We start from the raw sequence: 17,553 nt of genomic DNA, 5'->3' as shown, positions 1-17,553 counted from the left end.
TATATTGTTATAAGAGATATTATTAACAAGAAGGGATGGCAATAATAATAGGATGGTTACCAGTGAAAAAGAGCTGAGACCTGCTCACATCCAGGCTCTTGTGCAGACCGTGCCATTGCAAGACCAGCCCTCGCTGTCCCGCAGGGCCGGGGCTGGATGCTGGCTGATGTGCAGAGGCGCAGTGTATACAGTTTATATGTTGCTGTGACACTCGCAGTCCACAGCTGTTCTCTTGTCATTTTGAGCCCCCTTTGATCTAGTTGTTCGGCCCCAGATCCTCATTCCCCAAAGGCTAAAAGGCAATCATTTTATTTTAATCAATACACTTAAATTTGCCTTTCCCATGACAACTCTGTGAAGTGACTGGAGACCAGCTGTGCTGTGATACCCTGAAACTTCATCTTCACCTTTGTGCCACACACAGCCGTGGGCACTGCAGGCACGGGGGTGCAGGCGAGCAATTTATTTTCACCTAACAAAGGAATGAAGCTTTGCCACAATCCATACACGCTGATAAAATGAAGAGATGCTCACGTGACATCAGAGAGCCCACGGTTTTGAAAAGTAAACACCGGTTCCGAAGGGCAAGGGAGTACCTGGTACCTGGAACCCAGCATCTCCATGGCAACCAGCCACCGCTCTGCTACCTCACTGCCTGTGATTTGTGCTTTTTTGTTTAAATGCGTGTGTGCACATGTGTGTTCGTATGGATGTAGATACACATGTGCGCACATGCATGAGGGAAACCAGAGGTCATGAGTCTCATTTTTCGAGGCAACGTCTCCCACCGGCCTGGCGCTCACCACATAGGTTAGGCTGGTTAACCAGTGAGCTCTAGGGATGCTCTTGTCTCTGCCTCCCTGGCGTTGGTGTCGGAAGCTTGTGACATTTGGCTACATACATGAGTTCTAGGGATTGAACCTGGGTCCTCATGCTTGAAGAGCAGGTGCACGACTCGCTGAGCCTACTCCCCAGCCTACCTTCCGTGTTTTGCAGGTGGTTTTCAGTAAGTACTGCAACTCCAGCGACATTATGGACCTGTTCTGCATCGCCACTGGCCTGCCTCGGTGAGTGTCCCCTGTGTGCTCCGTGATGAGGACCGCGTCATCCCCACAGTGGACCAGGGGCAGGTGAAGCTGCAGATGGAGGGTCAGATCAGTGAGGCTCAGTCCGGCTCGGCACCTCAGCAGCCGAGTCCAGCCCCCGGGTTGAACTCAGCAGGGCCCCCTCTTCAGAGCTGGGCCTTTCCTTCCACTCACGCGTTCACCCTGTTGAGAAAGGAAGGTGGCTGTGTCCAGAGTTGCTCCCTCCTCAAATAGCTGTAAATGTCCTTGCTCTCAGGGGTGCTGTCGTCAGCGTGACACACGGCTAGCTTCAAGATGAGCTTAAAGCCCGTGTCTATCCTACAGAACCCTCCAAATCCCCCCACAGTTTCTTTCCTAAATCCAGTCTGTACTAGCATGGGGATTTTCTAATTACAGGCTGAGCCTCGCTAGTCCCCAAACCCCAAGTTCTCCAAACTGTGAAACAGTTTTAGCGCTGACCTGACACCAGAAGTGGAGAATGACCTGATGCAATGTCAATCAAAACACAGCATGAAAGACATGGATTGTGTTTACACATGGGTCTGCTCCTTGTAGCATTACATCCCATAAATTCAAGTAGCCTAAAAGCTGAAGAAAAAAAAAGTCCCAAACACTCTGGCCTTGAGCATTTTGGCTAAGGTGCACATGATTCATTTTAACACCTAATTTTCCATTAGAAAAGACAACCAAAAGCCAGGCACGGATGACATATGCCTGTGATGCTGGTATTTGGGAGGTTGAGGCAGGAGGATTGTGAGTGAGAAGTCAGCCTGGACTATACTGTGAGACTCTGTCACAGACACAACTAAAGAAAGAAGCAGGAGAAAAAAAGAGGTGTATGGGTATGACACTGGATGGCAAGAACCTTAAAGTTGGGGTCAGAGTCAGTGGAGGTGAAAGGGACAGAAGGATGACCAAAGCTTTTCGCAAACCAGCAAGAAAGGGACTGCGGTGATGGCCACCGCAGATGATTCTAGTGCAGTAAAAGCAGCCACCACGCGGGCAGCTTCCCTACCCTGTCAGACTGGGGTCTCATTTCCATGGTACTGATCTGAAGAATTCACAGGCCCCTGGGGAGCTGGATAAAGTCCTTGCTGTGCACTTGTGAGGACCCGAGTTAACACTCACATAAAAAGCCAAGTGTGGTGGCACACACTTGTAATCCCAGTCCTTAGGAGGCAGGGACAGGCAGGAACAGGCAGTGGGGGTTCACTAGCCAGGTAGGCTAGCTGAATTGCAGGCCCCCGTCCCACTAAGAGACTCTGTCTCAAAATTGAAGGCGAGTGCTGCCCGAGGAACGCCTTGGAGGTTTGACCTCTGGCCTCATGCACCACACAGCATGCACTCATCCTTATACACACAAATGAAAATACAGTAGTGATCATTCACAGCTGAGGATCCGAGGGCTTAGTTCACTTGGCAGAGGTAACAGCTCCTCAGAAACCCCAGAGATGAGAAGCTGCGGAGGAAACTGGTTTTGACCATTTAAGTCCGCTTTGTGGGAGAGCAATGGGACCTGCGCTTTGGGCTCTCCCAGGGTCCAGAAGCAGCCAGATAAGCAAGCGATGATTCTTGTCTCTGATTTATGTTAGTTTTGGGGCACCGTAGCTTCCTTCATCTCCCAACTCAATAAATTAGCCTTGCTCCAATTCCCACTTTAAATTAGTTAAAAATTGGCAGGCTCTCAGAATACGCTTACCCTTTTAACGTGATTTGCTAAGGGAGGGTGAGGTACAACCCGCTGCCCTTGCCTGCCCTTAGTCAAGGACACCTGGTCCCCAGTCCTCAGGGCGAGCCTGGTTCCTCTGGGCTCTGTCACGTGAGGCCTGGGTGCACGTGTGTACAGGGGGCGGTGCTGACTTGAGTCTTTTGCAGGAACACCACCATCTCCCTTCTGACCACGGATGACGCCATGGTCTCTATCGATCCCACCATGCCTGCGAACTCAGAGCGGTAAGCAAGCATCTCTTCCTGGGGTGCCTTATGCTTCCATGCCATGTGCCCGGGAGTTTGCAATTTGGTTTTGTTTACTACTGTTGAAGAGTGTGAAGTTTCAGCAGAGAAGGGAAGAGGCAGATGGGAAGCAGGGGGAGGAGGCTCGGTTCACTCCTGCCTTCTTGGGAAGCCGTGCTCCGTTCTCAGTAGGGGCCGTAGAAGGAGGCCGGCCGTGTGCAGACACAGGGAACTAGGCTAACTAGACTAGGAGCATAGCTCCAGCCTGAGGGATCCTTCTGAGACGGCTAGAGCTTCCTGGGGACTTTGTCACCCCATTTAAGCCCTTGCTGGAACGTTCTGTGCCTACAAGGAAGGAGACTGAGGCACAGAAGGTCGAGTATATAGCTGGAGCCAGTCATCTGTACCCTCAGGGAGGGCATGGGACAAACAGATCCTTTGTGTCAGTGTTGCCACTTTCCCAGGTGGTCTGGAAAGTCCCTGGGCGTCTCCATGTCATGTGCGCAGTTCAACTAAACAAAACTCAAAAAGCAGCCTCTGGGGCTGGCAGGATGATCCAGCTGGCAAAGTGTTTGTACCCAAGTGTAATGGTATGAGTTCGAGCCCAGGACCCGTGTGAAGATGGAAGATCCTTTGACTTCCACATCACACACTCGCACATGCGCACACACACGCGCATGCATCACACACACATACATGCATACACATGCACACACACACACACATGCCCAGTGTCCAGAAGGAACACTGCTTTGTGGGATGCTGAAAACCACCTCTCAGATGCAGAGGGGGATGGAGATGCGTGAGGTTGGACAGGTGTCTGGTGCTGTGTCTGGTTACAGTGGTGTGGATGTGGAGACAGAGTGAGGTATCTAGAAGGCTGGGTGAGGCAGGGACATGGACAACGTGTTTGTGGGCTTAGACTAAATGACCTAGATCTGGGGGTGACCACATGCTGCGAGTTGGGTATCGGTGCATTGCCTGTGTGGGTGCATGGAGATGGGGAAGTAACAGACACAGGCATGGTGGACAATGCCTGCTGAGGTGTGAGTGTGCTGTCTTCTGGGCCTCCATGTTCTCCTGCATGTCCCCTCCAGCATCCCTTCTTCCCTCTTCTCCCCCAGAATGGACTCAGTATCTTGACCTGAGCCTGTGTGCTGGGAAGGGATTGCCAGAGTTGCGAGTGGTTGCTGAAGATGCCGTGTGCATCATGACATGTGTGGTCTGGGGATGCCCCAGCCTGGTCTCTGTGGGAGTGCCTGACCTAGAGGCATGCCTGTTGGTGCTTTGCCGTGCCTGTCTGACATGAAGACATGCATCCACTTGCCCACACTGGTGGCCCAGTATGACCAGGTCAACTGGACAGTGGCTTTCCGCTCTTGCTGGGCACTGAAACTAGCAACATCTTTTAAAGGGATCTGCTTGACTCACGGGCTCCTTTATGATTTATTGATCTTTGTAAAGCTCTGCAGAAGGTTCTGGAGTGCGGCCTGGGGTGAGGACCACCCGCGGAGGGGAACCTCTGCAGAGGGTTCTGGAGTGCGGTCTGGGGTGAGAACCCCCCACGGAGGGGAACCTCTGCAGAGGGTTCTGGAGTGTGGCCTGGGGTGAGGACCCCCCAACGGAGGGGAACCTCTGCAGAGGGTTCTGGAGTGCGGCCTGGGGTGAGAACCCCCCATGGAGGGGAACCTCTGCAGAGGGTTCTGGAGTGCGGCCTGGGGTGAGGGCCACCCGCGGAGGGGAACCTCTGCAGAGGGTTCTGGAGTGCGGTCTGGGGTGAGGACCCCCCACGGAGGGGAACCTCTGAAACTACTCTGGACCTAGGCATAGGCCTGTGACCAGAAAGTTCTATCCTCTGATCCCAGCCGGTACCATTCTCAGGAGTACAGGACAGACTCCCTGGTCTTGTGACCCACCCCTCCACACTCCCCCACAAGCACAGGCCCACCCCTTACCCGCCCTTCCAGGGGCCACATTGACTGCACACCTGATCACTTGTGTCTGTTTTTACCTCCCCCACCTCTGAAGACCTCAGAGCTGTTCAACTTGGACATGGTCACCTCCTGCTGTCCCTGCCTCCCGCTGGTGGAAGGGACTCGGCTGTGGGTGCCGGTCTCATCCACACACTTGGAGCCTGTTCACTGGATGGGTTTCCCATGACTCCCCAAGACTCAGAGGTTTCTAAGCAGCCACCTTCATCCTGGTCCTGGTCAAATGGGCGGCTGTCTCCATCTCTCACGGATTAGTGCTTGCCTGCTGTGTTTTCTGCACCTGTTTCAAACCCCAAATCACAGCAGCAAGATGGAAAGCCAATCGGCTTCCGTTCTCCTCTGGAGCTGGCAAGCCATGATGAATGAGCAGCCTGTTCCCAGGACCAATAAGTGAGAACGGGCATCTTGGAGCCTGGCCAAATTGGAGCTACAGGTTTGCCCTCAGAGGACCTTTTCCCATCTGGCGCCTCTCTCTGACCAAGGGATGTTCTAGGTTTGGTGGTGTCCCGCTCTCGCCGCAGCCTCTTGGACCCTGCCCTTCCTCTCTTGCTGGGGAAGGGGAACAGATGCTTCAGTGGCGTGAGGAGAGGGGGCATATGGCGTAGCATATGGAGCGAGGAGAAGCCCAGAACTGACACCGCACATTCCTGACATAACACAAACACATCTTTGGTTTCCGATTTTAGCCAAGTTGTGAGACGTGCAGCTTTCTGCTGGGTAAAGCAACCAGGCCCCAGCAAGGAGGGCTGGACAGCCATCCCTCTGCTAGGCACACATGCCCCGTGGATGTCCGGCTGGCGCCAGGCTGCTGCCTCCCCAAGCGTCCTAGAAGAAGCACGAGGCAGAACAGACACACAGTGAAAGTCCAAGGCCATTTATCACCTCTAAAGGGAAGGGGTTATTTCATTTACATTATATTAACAGAGTCGAGGAAGAGACACAAGGAAGCCATAACTCAGTTCAGATGGAGCCAAGGCTTTATTCAGTCCCAGAAGACGCGGTCACTGGCTCTACTGAGCTGAGAGGATTTGGAAACCCTGTGCGAAGGCTAAGCAAGAGGCTGTGGAATGTAGCCAGGAAGTTCTGCCTGTGGTCCAAGTGTCTTGCAGTCTATGTCCAGGCCCTCCTCATCTCTGGCCAGTGGCCTCTGCTTGCATTCAAACCAAAACATTCTGGGTAACAAACGGGTCACCCATCCTAAAGACAGACACTGTAACTCTGTGACAGAATAATGTCTCTTCAGAAACCCGCACTTGAACGTGGGAGTTCATTGCCGTGACAGGAGCATTTTGGTCTTGTTCACTGCCCACTCCTACCACCATGGGCTCTCAGAAGCACGAGTGAATGAGCAAGACAGGTCTGAGGGTCCCTGGGCTCTCATGGCTCATCTTGAAACATGACTTCCCAACTTCATCTGTGAGACCTAGAGTCAGGTGTTTGAACTTTACCTGTGTAGCTAGCGCACAGCCAGGCAGCAGCACCTCTGAGGGCTGTCTCTCCAGCCCTCTAGTGCTCTTGCTATCAGGTTATAACTTCTGCCAAACTCCTGGGTTAAAAACAACAGCAGCAACAGCAGCAGCAACAGCAGCAGCAGCAGCAGCCGCCAATCCACCTGTCTCTCCTGAGGTTAGCTCTGAGCCCTGGACATTGCCCAACTTCACATGATTTCTGCTGGTCTCAGAAGCCTGCCCCTGCCTGCTAGAGGTCCTTACATGCATGGAGAGCTTTTCCCTGCTGCCCCAATAGCCAGTGTCCCCTGCAGGACTTCAAACAGGCCCACAATGGCATGTGTTTCTGACAGGGTCAGTGGTCCCAGTGCGGTCTGCCGAGCTTCAACAGAAATGAGAGGGAGCCAGTTTGCACTGGCTTGGGATAGAATTAGGCAAAGAATGTCAGAGTCTTTTCTTCGCACCCGATACTGCATCTTTGGGTCTTAGTTAATCGATGACAGAAGTTTGCTTCATTAGTCAAATATAAAGGACATTATAAAGGAACTTGTTAAACGATATGATTTTTAAAACTAGATGCCCCTGAATGAGAGAACTCAGAACAGCCAGATTGGGGGAAGGGGTCTTAGAATGCAGAGCGTGAGCTTGGAACGTGCAGGGCCTGGAGTTCTAGCTCCGGCTCCGCAGCAGGAAAAGAAAACAAATCACCAAGCTAGATTGTAATGCTCCCCAGGGATCGCTTATCGCTGGCAGCCACCGGCGCCTCTGGCAGCCACTCATGGAGCCTTCTCTTCTCTTACAGAACTCCCTACAAGGTGAGACCTGTGGCTGTCAAGCAACTATCTGGTAAGGCCCTGTTATCGCATTTTAAATTATATAAAATATGGAGAGAGAGAGAGGGGGGTTCCAGTCTTTCCCTATGATGGAATGAATGCATGTTGGTTAAGTGTTCAGTTCTGCAGCCTGCTTCCACTGCAGAATCTGAAACCTCATGTTCTTGTCCAGGTGCCCCCCCGCCCGAGTTCCCACCCTGACCCAGAGAACATGCTAGATACTGGGTGTCATCCCACTTCAGTTCTACACCCATCTCTGTTCCTATGATCCGCCCACCCAGACCCCCAGCCCACCAGGATTCCCAATGTGCTTCAATCAGGCGTGAGATTTTGTAGGAAGCCTCTTTCCTTTTGGATTTTTTAAAACCGCTTCTGTTTGTATGTGATTTGTGCACAGTAAAATGCCCCTGTTTAAGTGTGCACCTGGATGTGATTTGAAGAAGCTGTACACTGCTGTCACCGTCGATGAAACCGAGGTTCCCGAGAACATTCATTCTCTCGCGTTGCTTGACAGCTGGCTTAGTTTTGGAGACGATCCAGTAGATGTGTTTCCCAGGGTTTGTGTGAAGTGTTAGGGGGAGAAGGGTGTTAGTGTTTCTTATGACTGTGTGCATACATATAGAAACCAGACATCACTCTCCTGTCGTGTCCTTCCTCGGGAACATCCATCTTGCTCATTGAGACAGGATCTCTTATTCTCCTGGGTCTTGCATACTGACTAGGCTAGGCTGGCCGGGCAGGGAACCCCATGGGATCTTCCTGTGTCTACCTCTCCAAATCTGGAGAGCATGCATGTGCCACCTTGCCCAGCTCTTTACGAGGGGTCTGGGAATGAGACACGGGTCCTCACGCTTCACAGCAAACAGTCTCCCCAGCCCCTTTCCAGAGTTTCACACAGGAAAAAAAATGATCCAGGAAGTGACTCCACAGGACGCTTCTGAGAACCACTGGTGTCATGAGCACCGGCCATGGTGCCTGTTAGTCAATAATGGTCATCCGCACCCTGTACTTCTCATTCATTTCTGAATGGACTTTTGGGTCATTCTTTTATGAGTCAAGATGCCGTGAAAGACTAGGGGGTGGGGCTTGAGTGAAACGGTAGGGTCATGAGGTAAAGTGTACATTTGGCTCCTTCAAAGCCTGCTACTCCCCTTCTCTGACACGGCTGTGCCATCTTGGGCTTCCTGGTGCCCTACTCCGGCTGGCTGTCTTCTCAGCACTATGAGCTGTTACAGTCACTCTGACGGCTGTGGAAGAGGAGTAGGCCATAGTTTTAATTTGTGGATTCCCTAACAATTACTGACCATGAGCACCCTTGAGTGTCTGTTTTTTATTTATTGTACGACCCCGCTGTTCATCGGTAACTCCTAGTTGCTGCTCCTGCACTGATTGCTCTGGGAAGCCCTTGACGGATGCACTGAAGGTTCACACTTAGCGTCTGTTCCCACTGATGTGATAACCACTATGATGAAAGCTTTTGCAGGAGAAATGGTTTATTTCAGCTTACAGTTCAAGGTCACACAGTCTGGTGGGAGCATCAAGGCAGCAGGAGCGTGAAGTAGCTGCTCATGTAACATCCATGACTGGGATAGCATGAGTGACGGATGCATGCTTGCCAGTGTGGCTCAGTTTCTCCAGAGCGCGGAATCCCCTCCCCAGGGAATGGTCCTGCCCACAATTAAAATGAATCTTTCTATCTCAATTCATGTAAACAAGAGACCCGTCTCCCGGGTGATCCTAGATTCTGTCAGCTTGGCAGTTAACACACCATCATACACAAACACCCTTTGTCAGAAGCACAATAAATGTTTCCTTTGTCCAAAGTATCCTATTCATCCCCTGATTGGTGGATTTCAAGAATCAGATGGGCTTGGTCGTTTTGATTTTTTTGTTGGTGCCGGGAGTCAAATTCAGGGACTCATACAGGCTAAGCCAGCACCTTACAACTGAACCACATTTCTGGGTCTTCGTCTTTTGACTGTGGGTCTCACTATGTCATCCACAAAGCCTTGAACTCAGAGACTTGCTTTCTTCACGTCCCCGGTCATAGGCTGGAGTCACAGGCTTGCACCACCTAAAAGCTTTACATTTTGAAAAAGTCCAGTTTAATTCTCTTTTTTAGATTTGTATTCTATAGTGTGTATGTGTGTGCCTGTCTTGCCTGCATGTATGTATGTGTACTGAATGCATGCAGTGCCCTCAGATGCCAGAAGAGGGCATCAGACCTCCTGAAACTGGAGTTAACGACAGAGCCGCCATGTGGGCTCTGGGAATTGAACCAGGATCCATTTAGCTATAGAACTCTCCCCACTGCACCTGGCTTTACCTCCTGGCTGGGAAGTTTGCTGATATACTTTTTTCTAGGGGTTTTATAGTTTTAGTTTGTATCTTTAGCGCCATATGGATGTGTTTGCTTGCTTGTTTTGTTGTTATTGTTGTTTGCAGTGTAGTGTAAAGCCCAGGGGTCTTGTGCATGCTAGGCAAGCATTCTGCCACCAAGCTGCATCCAAGCCCACATGGCAGATTCGGAGTTGATCTTTGTGCATGCAGGAGGTAGAGCTGAAGTCAGCTTGCCTTTGTGAAATTCAGTTTGGGTCTTGGGGAGACGGTGCGACAGGGTGAACTTTGAAGTGCCTTTAGAGAGCCAGCCATGTGTGCGGCCCTGTGTCCAGATCTCCTTCTTGTCTGCCGTGTGACGTCATAGGGCACCAGTGGCTTCAGCCTGTTCTCCGAGGCGTTTCTTATATAAATTCTCATACAGTTCTCTTGACAGTAGCTATGTGTCTAACTTCTTGTAGCATAAATATTTTTATTGTAAGAAGCTTTCCTGGCTTCCTCTGAGCAGAAAGCTATTTTATTTTTATATTACTAACTAAATCCAGTTCTCTGCATGGATTTCAGCACGGCTTCTCCTAGTCCTTTATCTGTGCCAGGATCGAACCATCATCCCACACTACATTGAGGCCTGGGGTTCCCAGTTCTCAGACATTCCTGGTTGTGAATTTCAGGATTGTGAATCATCTGTTTAGTGTCCCCTACCTGATTAGTCTGTCTGTCTGTCTGTCTGTCTGTCTGTCCTTCTCTCTCCTCTCTCTCAGTGTGTGTGTGTGTGTGTGTGTGTGTGTGTGTGTGTGTGTGTGTGTGATATGTCTTGCCTCTTTATTTAGTTTTGTATGTTTGAGGCAGAATCTTTATAGCCCAGGCTAGCCTGGAACTCACTATGGAACACCAGACTGGCCTAGAACTCATGGCAGTCCTCCAGTCTCAGCTTCCCAAGTGCTAGGATTGCAGGTAGGAGCCAGCTTGCCTGACTGGTGTCTTTCTCACGATCAGCTGTAGCTGTGGGTTAGGAAGCGGATTGTGTCCTCATGGCTCCTCCACACCACGCTGCTCCTCCTCCTGCTTTTCTCCTTAGGCAGGGGTTGCTTAGTCTAGTCTGCCAAGTCGAAGAGAGAATTGAGGCATGTGTTTTCCATATGGAGATTCATTTGCTGCAGCTCCATGAGATGAAAAGATGGCCCCATGCTGTCACCATGGCCCCTTTGTGCAAAATCAGCTGACCACACCTGTATGAGTCTTCACCTGGGCCCAGCCTCCTGGTCCATTAGCACACACACCTGTCCTGACCATGAACGTAGACCAATGACTGTGGACCCATGGCAAGTCTTGCAAACGGGTGGGCAAAGCCTCTTTTTTTTTTTTCTTAATTTTTTTCAAAATTGACGCCGAGTTTATTTTTAAATAATTTTTGGAGTGAGTCTGTCAATAACTGACAAAAAAATAAAACCCAAAAAACAAAAACAAACAAACAAAAAAAAAAGACTGCTCAAAATTTTAGTGAAATCCCATTGAATACACTGAACAATTTGGGGACAATTCATGTTACTAATGTTTCATGGCCTCTTTCATGCCTGAATTTCTGCACTTGTTGGGGTGTCTTCTTTTCGGGGTTGTAGCTGCTGGTGAAAGGCTTTTGGGTGTTGCTTGGTAACCTCATTGGTTTCCTCTTAGTGCTACAGAAATGGGTTTGCATGTGTGAAAGGTTATAGTGTAGTGCATAGCGTACGTAAAGTCCTGGGTTCAATTCCTACATGACAAACGTTTTTAAATCTCAGTTTCTAGGATCTTTTAGTTTGTAAAACTATAAATAGTTTGTGTATTGGAAAAGCCAGTCCTAATACTGACTCAAAAAAAAAAATGGAGTTTTGTGTGACTTTGGAGCCAGACCAAGACTGGTAGGAGTTGGGTTCTGATTTATTAACATAAGCTAGAACTGAGTCCTGGGGACTTAAGAGCTGAGCTTCCTGGAGGGTTTGGGGAAGGCCGGTGTAGAGGGTGCATGTGAGCAGCTGGGCCAATGCTGTGAAGCTCTTTCCACGTCTGGGGTCACGAGCATGACTAATGACTTGGAGAAATAGGCAGTGCTGCAGAGGACCACGCCTGTGTGTGTGCATCCCAGCTTCTGACGGCAGCCTGAACGCAGGCAGAAGGATGCATCCTCTCCACGGTCCAGAACCAGACAGAACCAGAAAATGCCTGCCATACACCGTGAGTGTGAGCTCTCTTTAAGTGAGGGAGCAACCTGGAAGTGTGGCTTCCCCGAGAATGCCAGCAGGGTGAGGGTGACCAGAAGCCAGGGTGCAACTGCAGGGCCCTGCATAAAATTCTGCTTAGCACAAAAGGACAGGTCTCTGCTCTTTGGCAGAAGTAACCCGAGCAAATCTGGGCCATGTTTGGGTCTGCTCTGTCCCTCAGAGTAGCGTGGGAGTGCAGTGTGAACTCTGCAGGAAGAAGGTACTGACTCTAAAGCAGGTCTGTCCCTTCCCTGCAGAGAGACACAGCACCTCCCTTGTTGGTCAGCATCCTCTCCTCATTCATGTTCCTGGTTAGGCTAACAGACACTGGGTGCTAGGCACCCATTCTCTTCTAATGTACCCTTTTCCGCTTTCCCTTTATATATATCTCCAAACAGTGTGTGTGTGTATGTATGTATGTGTGTGTATGTATGACATCAGAAAACTGTCCTCTGTGAGACAGACAGCTGTCTGGGGTGGTGGCTTTTCCATCACTCCTGGGCTTCCCTGAACAGAGGAAGTCCTCAGGCAGGCAGGGAGAGAGGGGCTAGAGAAGGGTGCCACCGACAGGTTTGAGAACAGCTCAGTGAGAAACTAGCCTGTTGCACCAACAGTATCTCCTCTGCTTTGCTCTAAACCTTTAGTACTGCTCTCTGGCCCTTCCCCTTGGGTGATCAGCCGTCTAAAAGGACTGACTGGTTTACTCGCTGTATCTCAAAACACTTCAGTGCGGCAACCACGCAAAAATATACATGAGGGGCTGGAGAGATGGCTCAGAGGGTAAGAACACTGGCTGCTCTTCCAGAGGTCATGAGTTCAATTCCCAGCAACCACATGGTGGCTCACAACCATCTGTAATAAGATCTGGTGCCTTCCTTGCTAGCAGTACATTGTATGCTTAATAAATAAACAAATCTTTAAATATATATACATGAAAATCCATAGCGGTATCACTCACAATAGATACACACCTCAGGTTTGGGTCAAAACGTGGCCCATGCACACGAGGTAGTGTCACTCATGCCTAAAAGGAATGGGAACAGCTTCATGCCACACAGCCTGTGTGGACCCCACACTAACTGCAGGATATGGCCCCCCTAATGCCACAGTGGCATATTTGAAATAGCAATAGGCAAATCTATAGATGCGAGGCAGACCAGATGCTGCCAGGGCCTTGGGAAGGGAGGGGAGCGGAAATGGAGATTGCAGGCCCACAGGTGTGGGGCTTCCATCTGGGGTGATGGAAACATTTGGGGATAAACAGTGGCAATGTACAGCGAAATACATGCAGACAAAACCGCTCCGCCACACAGTGAACTCTGGATGAAATAGCATGCAAATTACACCTCCAGCAAGCAGGAAAGCCAAGCTGAATGCAAATTCCTGAGGGAGCTTCCTCATCCCCTGTCTCCTAAGACAGGCTTGCACACTGAACTGGCAGGGTTGCTTCCTTTGGTCCACACGGACCCAGCAGAATGCTTGGTCTGGCAGTGCCTGGAGTTCCATGGACACTTCTGAAACCTTCTCAGCAGGATCTCCTGGGGCGCTGAGGTCTCTGTGAGTTCAGACACTGGCAGCGCGTGGGAGCAGGTGCAGGGTGGAGTCTCATGGACACCAGTAGCACAGGTGGCAAGGCACACAGGGACCCTCTGACCTGGTCTCCCCGGATCTCCAGCAAAGGTCCACTTCTACCCTCCACATCGAAGGGGGCAGGTGTATGCTGTGGACAGGCTGCCTGCCCCCAGGGGGAATTCTGAGCATTGTCTACTGCTGGCCACCTGTCACCTGTGCTCTGCCCTCTGTCCTTTGCAAACAGTGGTGGCAACAAAGTTGCAGCAAATAAAGTCCTGGACACCCCCCCCCCACACTCCATCTTGGAGGCAGAACATTCCAGCCATGCGCAGTGGAGCTGGTGGCATGTGCACCGTGATGTAAAGAACTCCACGGGACTCCAGGTTGGAAGGGCGTGGTTACACGGGCCTGTCCTGGGCTCTAGGGCAATGCTGGGCCATGAAGGAGGACATGCAGAACCCACAAGCACTGTACAGGTTCAGAAAATTGAAGGTGCCATTGCTAGGTTCAGTGTGACTCCATGGTCAAAAGTTGCTGTGTCTTGAGAAAGTCATGGGCACACCGCTCTTCCAGGGGACACATGGCCACTGCAGGACCCATCTGCTTGAGAAAGCCAGACACATTTTGCTTTGTATCTGGGCGGTGGATGTGGCAGCCATACTTGGGGGGAACTGCTTTTCATGAGACCACATAATGATTCTTCTCGATGGATCTGAGGTCTCAGGACTGGGTTGTGGCTATTATTCAGACATGCACATTTCTCTCGGGCAGGCATGCTGCAATGGGCTGTCAACCGCAACTGTATGTATGTATGTATGTATGTATGTATGTATGTATGTATGTGTGTGTGTGTATGTATGTATGTGTGTGTGTATGTATGTATGTATGTATGTATATGTGTGTGTATGTATGTGTGTGTGTGTGTGTGTGTGTGTGTGTGTGTGTGTGAGTGTGTGTGTATGTACCCTGTCCACCATGGTCACTTCCTCAAGAATATGCCTCAGTGCCTGCCCCCGCCCCCCACACACACACCTTGGAGGACTTCCTGGATAACCTCCCTAAGTGATCACTTCTCTGGGGCCCAGACTTAGAGCTTTGGACTCGCAAATAGGAAGCCAAGAATAAACGGCCCGTCTGAAGCTGTATCATCTGCCAGCTGGGTGAAGTGGCTTTGGGAAAGCTACCTCATGCTCCCCACAGATGAGTTTTCATTTCCTGTGCAGAATAGGAATTAAAATAGACACCTCAGCGGGGTTCTTCAGAGGGTAAATGGTGTAATTTATGCAAAATGCTTAGTGAGGGCCTGCCTCTTAGCGATGCTCAATAAATGGTAGCTATCATTTTAAGTAACCCCAAGGGCATTGTCCAATGGGCAAAACCTTGTCTCAACAAAACTGTAGGATTCTAATGGAGCAGGGGCGCTCCCTCAGGGCCAAACTGACACACGCTGTGTGGGCTCTTGATTTTGCCCGGAAGCCAAGTTACTGCTCAGAATTTGAGCGCAGATGTGTTGTTTGTGAGCAGTAATAATGCCTCTTAATAATATTTTCTATATTTAGTGCAGTTTCAGCCCAAAGCATTAAGGCTTTTAAGCTTCATAAGCAGAATCTTAGTCATCCATGCCTGCATTATTTTTAAAAACAAACAGGGTGCAGTGTATGAAATACAAAATAGCTGTTTCGGGAATGGCGGGCTCACACTTCGCCTTGGGGCCGCCTAGCCAGCTCGGGCAGCATCACGCCACTGCCAGAGACGCGGGTGGCAAGCAGCGGGGCAGAGGCCCCCAGAATGTGTGCCCTGGCCATAGGGTTTCCTTTGGTTGAGAATGGCACTGGCATCTGAACACTGCTCAGGGCTTCAGGGCCATGCATGGTCCAACTGCCCTCTGTACCAAGACATCCTGAGGGCCAGCAGAACCCAGTGCTCAGCCAGGTCTAACCAGAATGCGCAGTTTCAGAGGGCGCTATTCAAGGAATTAGATAAAGGCCAGAGAGACAGCTATCACCCAGTGAAGATGAAGGTCTCCATCAACCTTAGCAACTCCCTGGGTGCTGCCTCCAGGCAACTCCCCCATACCCTAAGAGCACGCCATCTCTGCTTGTGTCACCAGATTGCACTGCCACCTCCCTAGTGCCACTAGTACAGACTCCTGCTGTGTGCCGGCCCCCCTCGATGTGCGGACTCTGGCTTGGTGTCACAGTTACTGATTCATAGGCCTTTGACCGCTTCTGTGACTCTGAGCATGCGTGTGCTCTAGGCCCCTGTGGGTGGACACAGTGGTCACTATGGTGGCATATTATCTGTGCTTTAATCAGTAAAGCTTGCCTGAAGACCAGAGGGCAAAGTAGTCACACTAGTTAGCCATATAGGCCAGGGAGTGGTGGCACGCACCTTCAACCCCAGCAGGGAGACAGAGGCAAACGGATCTCTGTGAGTTCAAGACAACCCTGGACTACACGAGATTGAATCTGTCTAAAAGAGAAACAGAGCTCACACAAAGGTGATCCCAGCTCTTGGGTTCTCACCTTCAATCCCGGCACGAAGAAGGTGGAGACAGGAGCGATATGGCTGGGCCGAGAGAGGACTATAAAGTGTAAGGAACAGGAACTCAGTGGAGTGTGAGGTTGGTGGAGAGCGTTGTAGGATCTCCCCTTTGTTTGTCTGAACCTTGGTAGTGGTAAGATCTCTCTAGCGGCTTGGTTGCTTTGCTTTTTTGGTCTTCAACTTGAACCCAAGTATCTGTCTCTGGGTTTTTAGGTGGCTTCTGATTTGGGGCCCAGCTGCCATGATCACTGTGAAAGTCTCACTGTGGGCTTGCTTGCCAACATTGCATCCTAGGTACGGCCTGGGAGCAAGTGTAACACATGGGGTTAACCTCCCATGTGTCTGGAGATGGAACTAGGCTCCGTGGCATTATTTGAAGTGACCTCAGAAAGTCCTTGGAGGGAGGGGAAACCGAGGCATAGAAGGGCCGAGTATATGAGGAAATGACCACTGTACTCACGAGCTACAGCTCAGTTGCTGATTACCGCAAGGGCACCCATGATCAGCCTGCTGCTTTCACAGTTTGGTGGGTATGAGACCCCTCGCGCATCTCAGTACAGCTTCCGTTTGTATTTCTCAGGCTACTTGGCGGTATATATAGGCATTTTATATATCGACTGGCCATTTGAATAGCTTACATTTTGGTCACTTTTTAAACCGGCCAGTGTTGTTGCTCTGTTGTGGCTTGCCGTAGGAAACAGTGATCTGGTGGTTCCCGTTAGTCACACGTGACTTTCTTTCTCAGATCCTGGCTTCTATTTTCTATCCCCCTCCCCCCCGCCACCATTTTCATGTTCTTAATGAGGTCATCAGAGGAGCAGAGGTGGAGAATTGGACGACACCGGGAGTAACATATTTTCTTTTATCTTTGCTACGTCCTTCATCTTCTCTCAAGAGGCATTTTCAGAAAGGCTCATCTCAGCTTTGGCTGTAAAGCTGTGATCCATTTCAAATCGATTTACACAGGGCTCACTGCCCAACCGTCTCCCTCAGCACACCTGGGCTGTCACCGCCAGCCTGGCTGAGAGGCGGCCCTTGCCCTGGACCCACTGGCGCTTTTGTGGAGACAGACTTCCACTAGGCACAAATCTCCTCCTAGAATCTGTGCTTGCTCTGTCCGTCTGTCTGCTCTGACCATTAGTTAGCTCATGGACTCAGGTGTGGTATCACCCCCAACCCTTGTGAGGAAAGACCTGGCAAGCCCCCGCTGGCAATGGTTAGAGCACTCTGGTGTTAGTGGGAGAAACTTGCCCAGCCCCCTTCCCTTGTGACTGTAAGATAAGTTTACAGTCCTGCCTTGTGCCTGCCTCTGGCATGGTGACCAGGTCAGGTTACATCGCGAGGTAGGGAATTTCCTGCCACCCCTGAAAACCTGCAAAAGTAAAGAGTTGTTGTTGTTTCTAGGGAATTTAAGATTACATTGCTCCCTAGAATACTTCTCAGCAGTAAAAAACAAGGACTTCTTGAATTTTGCATACAAATGGATAGAAATAGAAAACACTATCCTGAGTGAGGTAAGCCAGACCCAAAAAGAGGAACATGGGATGTACTCA

General features: G+C 50.5%; 1 protein-coding gene across 1 annotated transcript in view; it reads left to right on the top strand.

The window, feature by feature from the left end:
* Positions 1-17,553, top strand: part of Pde9a (phosphodiesterase 9A) — an 85,002-nt gene that overhangs the window by 28,084 nt on the left and 39,365 nt on the right. The window contains exons 2-4 of the mRNA XM_005360302.2: positions 997-1,067; positions 2,961-3,038; positions 7,280-7,323. Coding sequence (XP_005360359.1) covers positions 997-1,067; positions 2,961-3,038; positions 7,280-7,323 — 193 coding nt within the window. The remainder of the gene's footprint in view (positions 1-996; positions 1,068-2,960; positions 3,039-7,279; positions 7,324-17,553) is intronic.

This window comes from Microtus ochrogaster, linkage group LG2 (assembly GCF_000317375.1).
Source record: "Microtus ochrogaster isolate Prairie Vole_2 linkage group LG2, MicOch1.0, whole genome shotgun sequence".
In the NCBI taxonomy this organism is placed as follows: Eukaryota; Metazoa; Chordata; class Mammalia; order Rodentia; family Cricetidae; genus Microtus; species Microtus ochrogaster.
Note: the sequence above shows the minus strand (reverse complement) of the source record. Positions and strands in the feature narration are given on the sequence as shown.